This window comes from Salvia miltiorrhiza, chromosome 4, assembly GCF_028751815.1.
Source record: "Salvia miltiorrhiza cultivar Shanhuang (shh) chromosome 4, IMPLAD_Smil_shh, whole genome shotgun sequence".
Classification (NCBI taxonomy): domain Eukaryota; kingdom Viridiplantae; phylum Streptophyta; class Magnoliopsida; order Lamiales; family Lamiaceae; genus Salvia; species Salvia miltiorrhiza.
Genome location: NC_080390.1, coordinates 4934809 through 4950980, shown reverse-complemented (window position 1 = coordinate 4950980; position 16172 = coordinate 4934809). Strand labels below are relative to the sequence as shown.

Sequence of the window (16172 nt, the reverse complement as noted above, 5' to 3'; positions counted from 1 at the left end):
GCTAGAAAAGTAAAAAAAAAATGCGAATTAGAACGAATTATAGAAAAAATTAACTTTTATAAAATTCAAAGTTAATAATGATCATTCAATAAATTAATTAGATTATGGAATATACATGGGGCTTCGCTTGGTTAAGAAATTGATAAAGTCAAGCGAAATTAGTTTTTAAAATCAAAGAAGAGTTTTAAAAGACCAAAAGAGTTTTGTTTTGTCAATAATATAAAAAATAATTAAAATTTGTGTACATTAGGAGTAATACTTTATTTGTGTAATTTTTGAATTGAATTTATTTGAGTTTATCTATTTGAATGTAATTTACTAATTTACGGTCTTCTCTTTATTAGAAAGACACGTATGAATCCTTTTATCTAACACCAAAAAACCATTTACTCCCTCCGTCCACGAAATGAGTATCCATTTGTGGACGACACGGATTTTAAGAAATATATGGAGTGTAGTGTGAATAGTTTAAGGGTCTCACTTTTTGAATGTATTAATTAAAGAAATATGTGGGATACACCTACCAAAAAGGGAAATTGGTACTCATTTTGTGAACGGGTGGAGTATTTGCCTTTAAACTTTTGCTCCTACTTTTCACAATTTGTAGTGGGGCAAACTTAAATATTTATGTAACCATTGCCCCTACTTTTCACAATTTTAAGTGGGGCAAACTTAAATATTTATGTGACATTGAATATATACGGGAGTATAATAGAACTCAATTGAGGAGGGGGCAATTGCCCCACCATTCTATAGTGTAGCTCTGCCCCTGGTTTCAAAAGCCCTAGCTCAAATTTGCTACAAATCGTAAAGTTCAGATAATGATTTTAAAAGTTCGAATCACTAGCTCTAAGTAAAAAAAAATCACAAGAGAATTTGTAAATTAAAAGTGAAATTATGCATAGTATAATATAATAAATTTATGATTCGACCTACCAGAAAAATGGCGCGCGTGAATGCTATATTCAAACTATTTAAAAACTACTGCAAAAAAGCAAACTCAGAAAAATCCATCGATAATTTTATTGAATTGATGTAGTATAAAATTTTACAACTGACAATTATAACCAAGAACTAGAATTTATCCTACACTGAAGATTAATCCTACTTCTGCGATTCAGCTTCCTTTCTCTTTATCAGCTTGATAAAATTATGCACGATAGTTTTGCCTTCAGTAGATATGATGCTTTCTGGATGGAACTGAACGCCCTGCAGCTTTCGGAAAATAAAACAACATTAAATCCATGCTCGTGTGCAATGTCCGGTAGCAAAATTCCACGCTCATATCAAATGGCATATTTGTAATTTTGCTACTGTTTTGGTGAGTTTGGATCTGGATCTTTTAACCAATCTTACGGCACCTCACCTGTAGATGACGGTGTACTTTGTGACGAGCAGCCATTACCAACCCGTCTTCTGTCCATGCAGTTATCTCGAGGGCATCGCTCGGGAAACTATCTCGTTCAATCACGAGGCTATGGTACCTACCAGCAGTAAAAGGGCTGCCAATGAACCAAACAGTTGTCAGAACTCAGAACTCAACATGATTCATAAAGATAACACAACTGAGAAAAGAATGATAAGAAAAACCATTGACAGGGGAGAACAAGTAATGACAATTGCTTATTATACAGAGAAATAAAGAACTTCGAATATCTTTCTCATTAGTTATAAAAGTCTGACAGACATGAAAAGAGACGTACTTCGATAAGCCTGCAAACAAGCCATCTTCCTGTCCTTCATTGTAGTAAACAGGAGAACTTTTTCCATGCACAACTCCATAAGGAGATCTCACAATTTTCCCTGCAAAGCACAGTATCATTTAGGGAGAGGAGGGGAGAGAGATAAATAATACTATTAGTAGTATGACCAAATGTAGAACTGTAGAAGCACATATGAAAACAAGGGATACCCAGCAAATATGATGTTAGCTAAAAGATATTACCACATGTTGCTAAACACTAAAAGCATTTGCTAGGTTCGCTTCGAGAATATTAAAGAGAAATTAATAATTGGGCTTAAATGGGAACCATCATCCAATGGGAAGATACCTGCCCCTGGCTTATTCTCAGACCAGTCGTTTTGTTTGAAAAAAATTGTCTCCGACAAATGGTTGGTTCTTGAGAAAGAGAAAGGTCAAGCATCGATATCTTTAAGTATCCATATACGAACAAAAGATATATCACTCAACTACTAAAGTTATCAAATAGAGTTATACACGTGTTCATTGAAATCCATCATCATATATTCAAGCTCAAGAGAACACATATGTGACATGTTATCTTAGGAAACTTACATATTTTATCTCATAAAACCCCAGCTAACAAATATCTAATTTTCTCTCCCTTAAGGACCACCTACAGTCATTTTTCCTATTTATAGTCCATAGGAGAATATGGACACGTACAATTTCATATTGGGAAATACAAAGTTACCTCCAAAAGCTTCCCCAATGCATTGCAACCCCATGCACACACCAAACAATGGCACAGTAGGTCCAAGCTCCAGCACCGTTTGTAATGATATTCCTGAATCTTGCGGTGTACCTAAATTTTTTAAGTGAAGTATACTTATATGATATAACTAGATGATAATAAGATATTAACAAAGAAGAAACTTAAGCCAAATAAAATTCTTACCAGGTCCAGGCGATATTAATATACCTCTTGGATTTTTCCTGTAACAACAAATAATAAACTGTTATTAACTATATCAACATCCATAATCGATTAGCATTTTCTCTAGTAGAACGTAATTGGCTCATTTCAACAAACAAATAATGTAGACTAACCTACATTGCAATCCACAAATAATTTAACCTAACCAAATAGCTAAATGCACTTTACACAAACAAAACAAGATTTGATGGGGGGAAAATGACAATAAAAAAATGGAACAATATTTCTTTTCAGTTTTGATTATGAATCCAATTACTCTCTAGAGTGCAAGTAGACAGTGTTAGCTTGATAACATCTCAGGACACGATGAAAACGAACATAACTCGAACGCGCATCTAAATGCTCTGTTAATGTAACAAGTAACAATGCAGGAAACATCTAACAAATAGCAAAAGCAACACCTAACTAACTCCACAAAATCAAAACTTGTGCTTCTGCTATCAACTAAGCTGGAATGGTCATCACATTTTTCCCCAAAATGATCAAACACTGTAATTTTTATTTTATTTTATTTTTCATTAAAATAAATGATGTAGGTTGCTGGAGATTAAATATTGCACCAAAAAAACGAAGAGGAAAAAAAAAAACTTACTCTCTAAGCTCATCAACAGTGAGCTCATCATTTCTGTAAACTTCGAATTCACAACCTAGCTCTCCCATATACTGCCGAAAACACGAAATGAGTAGTGAAAAATAAAAATAAAAATAAAAAATCGAAACATTATTATATCTTATGCAATGTAATTAAGAATCATGAATCTATAAAATAATTAAAGAGAAAATAAACTGACTTGGCAGAGATTATACGTGAAGCTGTCGTAATTATCAATAACGATGATTGGCCTGGTTGGCGTTTTCGGATACGATGAATTGACGGAGGAAACGGATGTGTTTCCGGAAATTGCCATGGGCGTTTTCGATGATGTAGAAGAAGAGAGTGCGGGGAATGGTGGTGAATCTGAATGGCCGGGTTCTTGGAAGCGAGGAGTTCTGGTGTGATAAAACGACGGAGGATGGCTGGTTGATGGAAGCGGAAGAGGCGGCGATGGTGGCCATGGCGGGCGGCGGAGCTGTGACTGTGAGGGTGCCGGGACCCGTGAGTGTGATGTGAGGGTTTATTAAGAACAACGTAATTTCTAAAAAGGCCTAATGCATTTAATTGCATTTGCTATTCCTTACCCAAAAAATAAGGGAATAACTTGTGCAAACTTGCCTCTTCAAAAAAAGAAAAAAAGAAAAAAAAGATTGTTGTAACTTGTAATTAGTAATCAGTGATAGTGAGAATTTGTTTGACAAAGCACCCAAATATTCTCATTCCGGAAAGGTATTATGTTCAATTCCGCCTGTTTTCAGATTTTTTTTTTTTTTTTGGTCAGAATTTTTTGTAATTTTCATTAAGAAGAAATTCTCATTAAAAAAAAGGTAATCACTAAACAGTAGTACTTATGTATTCTTTATTGAGTTCGAGTTCGGCTAATGTAATTACTATGTAGCCTATGCGAGAAAATAATTTACTAAGGAGGTAAATTTCAGTTAATTGAGCAATAAAAAATCCTAAACACAATATCAGTAAGATTCTTAGTATCACGTTTTTTTTTTTTAGTAAAGATTTTTATTACCATTTACATGATAAAATAAGTAATGTTACAAACATTAATCTCACCAACTACTCTAGAGCTCAACTTTGTAGCATTCTTCTAAATTTATCATTCCTATTATAACGAGTAGCAATTTGAACTTGACAAATGCGTATCAATACTTCATCCGCTCTTGTTGTTTGTTGAAATTTTCTTACATTCCTTCTAAGTCGGATGTGATACACTATAGTAGCAACAACAACACGATACATCAATTTTTTCCCTGTCTTTGATCAACGTTTAGGGATGGCAATGGATCCGGGACTCGGTCCAAATTCGCGGATCCGGACACTTTTTTCCGGATTTGAACCTTGTCAAAATTAGACCCGACGGATCTGGATCGGATCTAGAGCACTCTTTAAATTTCTGGATCCGGATCTGGAGTAATAATAGATTTAAAACTCAGATCCCACCCATTGAACCGGATATGTATAAGTATATATAATATATTATTTTTATTTTTTATTTCTATCAAACTCTAAATATTGATGTTATTCTGAATTTCTAACTATTGCTATTACGTCCGCCACAAGCTGCTCTAGTACCGTTCATCTCCAGTCTACCGCCTGAGCCGCTCTCTCACCCATCGGCGCCGGCAGCATGAAGGTAATGCCAACCACCGCAACGTGAAGCTCTCCAATCCACTGACGCTGAAGCTCTCAAGCTCCCCTCAACGTGAAACTAAATAATATGTTGTTGATTGATTTGATTCCGCTAAACAAATTTGTGCATAAAGTTTTGCATTCCGTAATTGATTTGATTCCAAGTCTCATTAAAAATATTCTATTTGTTCCATGTTGGATTAAATTATTGGTGAATTGGGATGTTAAATTAAATTATTCCATGTCAGATTAAATTATTGTTTGAATTCCTTTAGAGAAGCTATAGGTTATTGCCGAGTCAGTTTGCAATTTCGCAATTGTGCAATTTTGTTAATATGTAATTATTGTTAAATTAGAGTCAGTTGAATTCATTTGTTGAATTGTTGCTGAATTTGAGTCAGTTTGAATTCCTTTATTGAATTATTGTTGAATTCGTGTCAGTTTGTGAAAAATGTTATTAATTGTTACTCAATTTTGGTGATCATTTTTGTCTTTGTAGAAAAATGGAAAAACAATCTATAAATTCAAACATTGAAGCGGTTTACTCTCAAACATCAATTAATGGCGTGGCTGAAGGCTTTGTTGAGCTTCAATTTGGAGATGACAAAACCACTGAGACTTCGAAAGAAAAGGAAGAAAATCCAATGGCGTGGCTGAAGGCTTTGTGGATTTTGATGTAGTGTTTTTTTTAAAAAAATGATTGTTGGAACTTTAGACAGTTATTATGATTTTTATTTGATGTTTAATTAGTTTAGAACTTATTTTAGAAGTGAAAATGAAATGGATTCGGGTCTGGATCCAAGACCCTGTGGATCTTATAGATCTGGACCTGGATTCCATTTTTTTATATTCAAATGGATCTGGACCGAATTTGAATCTAAGTAGAAAATTATGGATCTGGATCTGGATCAAACAGAATCCAGTACAGATTCGGCCCATTGCCATTCCTACCCATGTTGCGTCTGCATGTACACTTATCATCTTCCAAATTTCTAATGTTTCCATTCAAACCACACCATGTCATGATCTGACTCCAAACTCGAGTAGAATAGTAGTAACATGTAAAAAATAGATGTATGTTGTAAATATATCTTCTAGATATATCTTATGTGTGTTGACCAAAAAATCTTCCTAAAACCCTAGCTTCCGACTTGTATAAATAGAGGCCTTTGGCCCTCATATTGAATACGCTCAATAGATATTCTCTTCTCTATTCTCTCTAGTTTATAACACGTTATCAACACGAGTCTCTAATCAATTGAGTAAATATTGAAGGTATGCCCTAGGAAAGAACCGTGTCTTTCCGATAAGGTAATTCATATAATTGTCGATTATAAGTGTGTTATTTGAATTATTAATTTTTTTTCCGAACGCTCGAACACATCAATATATATTTTCTTCATATACATCGATTTGTGAATTGATTCAATCAACGATTTTAATTGTTTTTCATTAATTATGTTGAATGTGTTGATCCAAATTGAAGTGAGTGCATGTATTGTGATTAATCTCCTTAAAGTTGATTATCTCACTCTAACCACCATTATTGTTACCTGCATCGGGCTTGTTGGCTTATAGAAAAGGGCGATTTCCATGGGTGATGGATTCCTTCACTTACTTTCACGCACATGGAGTAATTGATAACATATTCATTTGTTGAGATGGATTCAATCATAAAATTCGCCCATTTTAATTGCTTTACAAATCGTATTGCTCGTCTGATTAATTTAAATTTTGATTACTTACCAATCAAATTGGATATTGTTTAACCAATGGATATTTTGAATTGCTTTTACATATGATTATCGAAATTGTTTCGATTAATTGCTTTGTCTCCATAACCTATTGCTTGAATATATATATTCTCATATTAATTTTCTAATTTTATGTCAATCCATATAAATACGCGCATGAATCATAAAATAAGCTCTTTTTAATTGATTTCTTTTACTTAATCAATTGAATTGAATATTATTAAATCTATGGAGGTCTTAAGCGTTTGTGTACAAAGATTACTTAATTGCTTGTATATGATCAAAAAAATTGATTAGATTATCAATTACTTTTATATTTTATCAAATTCATTCTTTTAAAATTTCTTTTAATATGATGAATTGATATTCATTTAAATAAATCAAATCAATTTGTTTAATGTAAAGTTTATTGGTATATATCAATTTCTATGCCAAATTCAGTATTTTTTGTGCTCTTATTTCGAAGTTTGACATGTTATAGTCTGATATACTATATATATATACAGTCTATTTTTCCAAAATAATCTTGAAATTAATTGATTTTATTTAAATAGCACAAGTAGTATTCATGAAGAATATTACATTCAAGATCTTAAATTGATGCTATTAAAGTAGCACAAGTAATATTCCTAAAGAATATTACATGCTTTTGAAGAGCAATTCATATTACATGCTTTCGAAAATTAGATCTTGAGCACAAGTAGTGTTCCTGAATAATATTACATTCAAGATTTTAAATTGATGCTATTAAAGTAGCACAAGTAATATTCCTGAAGAATGTTACATGCTCTTGAAGAGAAATATATATTACATGCTCTCGAAAACTAAACCTTGAAGGTCAAATGGCCCTAAAGGCCGAATGGTTATACTCTTTTTCCCTTACTAAGTTTTTTCCTATGAGGTTTTCTTAGTTAAGGTTTTTAACGAGGCAACTAGTGTAATATATGAGTAAATATATATATCTTGTACTCTTTTCCTCTACCGAATTTTTCCCATGGGATTTTTACGGAGAGGTTTTTAACAAGGCATGAACATCTAAACACTAACATCATATGAAATCTTGTGATATTTGTCTTGGTGAATAACTACACATATTATTCTTCAAAAGAAGAAGTATTTCCTTAAGTTGACATTAGATGAGAATAATGTTAACACAATATCAGGTGCATCAAACATCATTGAAGGCTCCGGAAGAGCTTGTATCATTTTGCCAAATGATACTAAATTAGATATTGAAAATGTCCTGTACTCTAGTAAGTTTAAAAGGAACTTACTAAGTTTCAAGAATGTCCGTAATAATGGATACCACATCGAGACAATTGTGTGGAAGGTAGAAATGAATATCTTTGCATAAATTCTTTTGTTTCAGGCTATAAGCTGACAAAAGAAAAATTAGCATCATTGCCTTCTGGAATGTATTATACATTCATAAAAGCAATTGAGACAAACCATGTCATAAACACGAATTCAATGACTCAAAAGCTTTAAGCTTAATTTGGCATGATAGGTTTGGACATCCTGGAGCAACTATGATGCGCTAAATAATCAATAATTCATATGGGCACAACATAAAAATCAAAAGGTTCTTTCTACAAATGAATTCCCATGTGATGCTCGTGCGCAAGGCAAGTTAGTCATTAGACCTTCATATACGAAGGATAATACCGAATCTCCATCTTTCTTAGAAAGAATTAAAGGAGACATTTATGGACCTATACATCCACCTTATGGACCTTTTCGATATTTTATGGTATTAATTGATGCCTTTTATAGATGGTCACATGTATGTTTGCTTTCTACTAGAAATGCAATATTTGCTAGACTACTTGCTCAAATCATAAAATTAAGAGCTCAATTCACAGACAATTCAATTAAAAGAATTCGTCTTGATAATGCTAGTGAGTTTATGTCTCAAGCATTTGAAAACTATTGTATGGCTATTGGAATTGAGATTGAACATTTAGTCGCTCAGGTCCATACTCAAAATGGTTTAGCAGAATCGTTTATTAAACGCCTTCAAATTATTGCTAGACCAATACTTATGAAATCAAAATCCCCAACTACTGCTTGGGGTCATGCCATATTACATGCTGCAACATTAGTTCGACTAAGGCCATCAGCCAATCATGAATACTCCCCAAATGCAAATTATTTTTTGCCGAGAACCTGATGTTTCTCACTTACTAACTTTTGGTTGCACGGTTTAAGTCCTAATTGCACCCCCACAACGAACAAAAATGGGTCTCCAACAAAGACTTAGGATATATGTTGGATTTGATTCACCCTCGGTTATAAAGTATATAGAACCTTTAATAGGTGATTTATTTACTGCACGTTTTGCAGATTGTCATTTTGACGAAATGACATTTTCAACATTATGAGGAACAAATCTACATCCAGAAAAGCACAAGGAACTCTCTTGAAATGAGAAAAACTTATCACATTTTGATTCTAGAACAAATCAATGTGAACAAGAAATTGAAAAGATCATTCATTTGCAAAAAATTGCAAATCAAATTCCTGATGCTTTTGTAGATACAAGAAAAGTGACACAATCTCACATACATGCTGCAAATACTCCAACTAAAATTGATGTCCCTGAAGGACAAATAGCTTTGGCAGCAAATGAGTCTAAAATTCCTCAAAAACGTGGTCGACTGGTTCCAAAGATTCTATGCTTAGAAAAAGAAAGGGGCAAGATGGAAACCAAACACTGACGAAATGACTAATCAACCAAATGAAAGCGATGTAATTCCTGAAGAATTACAAGTATCTGAAAATCATGAGATCTCAATAAATTATTTACATCAGACACTAGAGAGAGAAAATATCATTGTTGATGATATATTTGCCTTTCATATAGCTCTTCATGTTTTAAATGAGGATCCTCAACTAAAATCTGTTGCAGAATGCAAACAGAGACTTGATTGGCCAAAGTGAAAAGAAGCTATAGAAAGAGAATTAAATTCCTGTGATGATCGGAAAGTATTTGGATATATAGCGCTAACTCCGGAATTTAAAATCCATGTTTAATACAAATGGATCTTTGTTAGAAAGAGAAATTAGAAAAATAAAGTTACGAGATATAAAGCAAGACTCGTAGCACAAGGTTTCTCACAAAAATCAGGAATTGATTATGAGTAAATATACTCTCCAATAATGGACGCTATTACTTTTAGATTTTTGATTAGTCTGGCTGTGTCACAAAGGCTTTAGTAACTGCTTATCTATATGGGTCATTAGATAATGACATATATATGAAAATTCCTAAAGGATTTACAATGCCTGAAGAATTGCAGTCAAAACTCAAAAGCATGTATTCAATTAAACTGCAAAAATCGTTGTATGGTTGAAACAGTCTAGTCATATGTGGTATAATAGACTGAGCGAGTATCTTTTGAAAGAAGAATACAAGAATAAAGATATATGCCCTTGTGGTTTCATTAAGAAAACCGAAAGTGGATTTGCAATCATAGCAATTTATGTTAATGATTTAAATTTAATTGGGACTTCTGAAGAGCTCAATAAAACTGCTGAATATTTGAAGAAAGAATTGAGATGAAAGATTTGGGAAAGACAAAGTTTTGTCTTGGTTTGCAAATGGAACGTATCCGTGGAGGAACGTTTATCTATCAATCCACATATACAGAAAAAGTGTTAAAACGCTTTTACATGGATAATGCACATTCATTAACATCACCAATGGTCGTTAGATGTCATTATACTAAGAAATATCCATTTCGACCAATTGAAGAGGATGAAACGATACTTGGTCCTGAAGTACCATATATAAGTGCAATTGGAGTGTTGACTTATTTGGCTAATAATACTAAACCGGATATAGTTTTTTTTTCTGTAAATTTTCTAGCAAGATTTAGCGTTGCACCCACTTTGAGACATTGGAATGGTGTTAAACACATTCTACGTTCTCTAAAGGGTACCATTAACCTTGGATTATATTATCAAGAAAATTCTGATAATACTCTAGTGGGATATTCGGATGCAGGATTTTTATCCGATCCACATGAAGTTAAGACACAAACTGGATATGTTTTCACATGTAGTGGAACTGCTATATCATGGAAGTCTGTGAAGCAAACCTTGACTGCAACATCCTCAAATCATTCTGAAATAACTGCAATCCACGAAACAAGTCAAGAATGTGTATGGTTGAGAAATGTGACGAGTCATATCCAAGAGTCGTGCGGCCGGGTTAGCTTCATCAAAGGCCAAACCAACTATTTTATATGAAGACAATGTTGCTTGCATCGTGCAACTCAAGGAAGGATACATCAAAGGCGATAGGACGAAGCATATTTCTCCCAAGCTCTTCTACACACACGACCTTTAGAAGGGATGGTGATATCGAACTTCAACAAATTCGCTCAAGTGATAATCTGGCGGACTTATTCACCAAGGCATTACCGACATCGACATTCAGAAAGTTGGTACACGAGATCGGCATGCGTCAACTCAAAGATATTCAATGAATTCAAATTCAGGGGAAGCAGTTGTACTCTTTTTCCTTCGACTAGGTTTTGTCCCATTGGATTTTCCTAGCAAGGTTTTAATGAGGCAACATTTTTGTTATAGGGATTGGTCAATCAAGGGGAAGTGTTGTAAATATATCTTCTAGATATATCTTATGTGTGTTGACCAAGAAATCTTCCTAAAACCCTAGCTTCATACTTGTATAAATAGAGGCCTTTGGCCCTCATATTGAATACGCTCAATAGATATTCTATTCTCTATTCTCTCGTTTCTCTCTAGTTTATAACAATGTATAATTATGTGGATTGAATTTGATAGCCTAAAACACAATATCAGTGAGATTCTTATCTTTTGGTATCACATTTTTCTTTTGACATCAAAATGGGAGTTTGTCATTTACAAAGTCAAAATTTTAATTTTAAATTAATTTTAAGATTAAATGATAATTTTATAATTATATTAAAAATTAAAGGCTTATGTATAAATACATATTTTTTTTTCTTTGTCTTTCTTTTCCTTTTTTAAAATTGTGAAATTTAAATAATTATAATATATATTTTATATAAATATTTAATTTAAAATATAAAAATTATACTTCCTCCGACCCTCTAAGACCGTCCCTAGTAGCGCCCAAATGAGATAGTGGTCGGCCGCCACGTCAAAATTTTATAGAAAAATAAAATAAAAATTCCACTCTTTTTTTTTCTTGGTAGATCGCCCATAGGCGGTAACTGGCCGACGAAAACCTCCACATTCATTTGCATTTTCCTTACTTTTTTGATATTTTTATTAGTTACTCTCTCCATCTACCAAAAATAGTTTTTTTAGGCGCACCAAAAATAATTTTAAAGGTAAACAACACGGATTTTAATAAAAATGATTATTGTTTTGTGAGTGGATAATGGTCTCACTTAAAAAAATACTTCATCCGTTCACGAAAGAGCGTCCTATCTTTCCTTTTTGGGACGTCAACAAAAAAACTTCATGCTTATTTTTGGACTATACCCTACCATTTATAATTACTAATACTTTTCACTTTTTTCACAACTCTCAATATTAATTAGGGTTAATTACGTATATATTATTGAACTTTCAACAAATTCTCATTTTGTACTTGAGCTTTAAAATCTTTATTAAAATTACTCAACTATTAATTTATTCTCATTTTGCATATTCGTTCATTTTCAACTAAATTTTGGGTCTTAAATGACGTCATTTCCATCTAACTATACATTACAATGTCAATTTTATTTTTCCATATGATCATATTTATGTTACGCAAGCATATTCATGCCAAACGAGTATATTTATGTCATGTCACCACGATGAAAAATGGGCAAATATGCAAACTGAGAATAATTTAATAGTTGAGTAATTTTAATAAAGATTTAAAGTTCATGTGCAAAATGAGAATTTGTTGAAAATTTAGTAATTTATATGCAATTAACCCTATTAATTATCACCTTTTTCACCACTCAAAATGCACTCAACAATCTTTTTTTTTTCACTCTCAACACACTCAACAATTTTTTTCGTAAAACTCGTGTCACTTCCTCCTAGGAAGTTATTTCGTGGACGGAGAGAATAGTATTTATAATGATAATTAATTGTATTATGAGTGGAGAATAGAGTCTACCATGGATAGATATTTTCTAAAATTGGAAATGGACTAGTTTTTGTGGACATCCCAAAATGACAAAAAATGGCTATTTTTTGTGGACGAATGAAGTATTTTTTTAAATTTTTTAATTTTTTTATTCTTTTTAATTATCATTTGTTTTCTTCTTTATTTATTAATTTGCTTTATTAAATTAAATAAAGTTTATAGCCCTTTTTGAATTGGATTTATATTTTGTATTGAGATTGATGCAATTTGTGTTCTTAGTTTATTATTTAATGTTATTTTAATTTATGTTTAATATAATTACAAGTAATGGAAAATAATTATATAAAATATTGTGATTGAGTGGTTGAAGTGGTCACTGATAAACTATAAAATATTGGTGTGGTGGGGTTGAATGAAATATTGGTATTGTGGAAGATAGATAAATTAATTAAATATTGAAAATGGTGGATGGTTGAGTCGGTCACTACTAGAGATAGTCTAAGTTTGCTAAGAAAAATAATGATTAAATGATAAAGGTAATAGAAATTGTTGGAGCTCACAATTTTTTAGTAGAGAAAGTTGTTTGATTTTTTGGAATGAGTCATTATCAATGCTGAAATAAGATTTTATTAAAAGAAAAGAAATTTTACAACGGAGAACCAAAAACCCTTGAAAGCACAAAGCTGCAGACTAAGGGCCGAGCCTCGTTAAAACCTCGTAACAGCTGAGGAAAAAGAGTACTCGTCAAGGACCAAGGTTGACAGAGCTGAGTTAGGAGGTCTCAAGGATTCCGGCCGAACCATTACCCTTAGGCCTCCCGGCTCACAACCGATCCAGAACCAAGAGAAAAAAACCAAAAAATTAAGCGAAACGAGTAAAATAGGGAATAGCAACATCCTCCTTGACAAAATCATTAAGACCAGCAATGGCATTAGGCCAAAAACCCTCCTCCGAAGCTTGAGAAGCCAAAAAATCCGCCGATCTGTTGCCTTCGCGAAAAATGTGAGAAATGCGCCACGTGAAAGTATGGAGTTTGGAGAGAGCAAGCTGCCACCGAGGCTTGAATCTCCAAGGAACCGTCTCAGATAGCGACTGAAGAAGCTGAACCACGTAAGAAGAATCCGACTCAAACCAAACTCTCTCCCATTTTGCGCGATGTGCAGATTCAATCGCAATAATAATAGCTAAAAGCTCAGCTTCGAACGCAACCCCATGGCCGCCTGAAAAATGATAACAACCAAGAACGTCGTTGAAGGCATTCCTAAAGACGCCCCCCGCATGAATCCTCCCTTCCCGTACCGAGCCATCAGTATTAACTTTAATCCAAGACGGCGGGGGAAGGTGCCAAGCAACGTAAATAAAGGAGAAAGGCTTCCTGGGTTGTCCAGCGATGGAAAGATTCTTAAGAATGAGAAGATCGGTAACCGAGTTGGCCATAGTGCCAAGGACGAAATTGTTGGCAGCTTCACAAAGAAAAACCCTGACCTGCTTGAGAATGAGTTGGCGCGAAGGTGCTAAATTGTTGTGTATGATGTTGTTGCGGTGAGACCAGAGACTCCATAGGAGAGAGACCACCCCAACTTTCCACAAATTGCCAACTTGTTTGCTGTTTTTCTGGTGGATAGAGAAGTGAATCATGCTGCCCACATCCAACGGAAAAGTTTGCTCAATCAGAAACCAACGAAAGACATCCGCCCAAATAGAAGCCGAGAAGGAGCAGTTCAACAGAACGTGATCCATCGTCTCTTCTGCTGCCGAGCATAAAGGGCAGCGGTTAGGCCCCTGAAAACCAAGTAGGCGATTCATATCAAAGGTAGGGAGCTTGCCAACAATAGTGCGCCAGACAAAGAGAGATCGTCGAGCGGGGATAAAAGGGGCCCAAATCCAGGATCCCCAGTCGACCTTAGGGAACTGAGGTCGTATGTGAGCAAAGGCCGAAGCAGCAGTAATTTTCCCGAAACCCGAGTGAATCCAGGATCTATCGTCCGCCAATCCAGGAATGGGGGTAGATATGATGTCGAGAGCAATGCGCGGGAAAGACTGAATAAAACTATAAGTGAGGTGCCACTTATTATTAAAGTAGAAGTCTGAAATCTTCTGAGAAAAATAGGGTGTCATGAACTCCGGAATATGAAGTCTGTCGATCAGCCGATACCCGAGCCAATTATCTCTCCAAAAATAAATCGTATCACCATTCCCAATCGTGCAGAAGGTATCCGAAACAATCTCCCGAATTGTCCTTCTAACACCAGTCCAAATCGACGAACTCGCCCATTGGGAAGCCCAATCCATGGTCTGAGTGAGATATTTCTGACGAAGCAGCCGATAACCGAAGCTGTTCATGTTCAGAATATACCAACCTAGCCGAAACATGAAACTATTATTGATGTCAGAGAAAGATTTGACTCCAATGCCGCCCTGTTCCTTCAGAGCGCGAGTTCTGATCCAACTCACAGAAAAAGAAGGTTTCTTCATAGTACTCCCAGTCCAGATGAACGATCTACAAGCTCTGTCAAGATCATGCAGAAGTTTCACCGGCCATTTATAAACAAGCATACTATGTACCGCAGCACTGTTGATAACAGAAGAAACTAAGCAGAGCCTGCCCGCCATAGAGAGTTGACTACCTTGCCACCTAGGGAAATGTGCAAGAATACGATCAAAGATAGGTCGAAGTTTAGCGGAAGAAGCTCGACCCGAGAAAATAGGCACTCCCAAGTATGTGAAAGGCATGGAACCAATGTTGAAGTCCAAAATCCGTTGGAGTCTAGAACGTCGGCCAGGCGACACCCCTTTCCCGAAGTAAAGAGTAGACTTATTCTTGTTGCAATATTGACCAGAGACCGTGGAATAGAGCTGAATAATCGAGTCTATCATAATGCAATTACTCTTGGTGTCCTGACAGAACAGGAGCACATCGTCAGCGTAAAGCAAATGAGAAGGGAAACTCAAAGATCTCGAGAAACGCATGCCGGCGATTAAACCCCGATTACCAGCGTCCAGAAAAATACGGCTAAGAACATCTTCCGCCAAGGCAAAAAGAATGGGAGACAAAGGATCTCCTTGTCTTACTCCCCGACTGCATTCGAAATAGCCATAGAGAGCACCATTGAACCGAATAGAGATGCGAGCCGAGCTTAGAATAGTTTTGATCCAAGAGCAGAAAATATTGGGGAAGCCAAACTGTTGAAGCACGAACAGAAGAAAATCCCATCTAAGCGTATCAAAGGCCTTATGAATGTCGACTTTAAGAGCCATGTTTTTGCCGTGTAAAGATCTCTCCATGCAGTTCGCCCCTTCAGAGGCAAGAGTGATGCACTCATGAATAGAACGTCCCAAAATAAAGCCAAATTGGTTGCTGGAGACGATGGTGGCAGCAGCAGCATTCAGTCGGATCGCCAGAA

General features: G+C 34.8%; 1 protein-coding gene across 1 annotated transcript; it reads right to left on the bottom strand.

Moving 5' to 3' along the window:
• Positions 1–997: 997 nt before the first annotated feature.
• Positions 998–3866, bottom strand: LOC131022345 (anthranilate synthase beta subunit 1, chloroplastic-like). The gene is given in 8 exon segments (XM_057951800.1): positions 998–1209; positions 1367–1502; positions 1704–1803; positions 2436–2546; positions 2640–2677; positions 3271–3341; positions 3470–3623; positions 3625–3866. Coding segments are annotated over 8 exon segments (825 nt in total). The 5' UTR covers positions 3735–3866; the 3' UTR covers positions 998–1104.
• Between the last annotated feature and the right edge of the window lie 12306 nt (positions 3867–16172).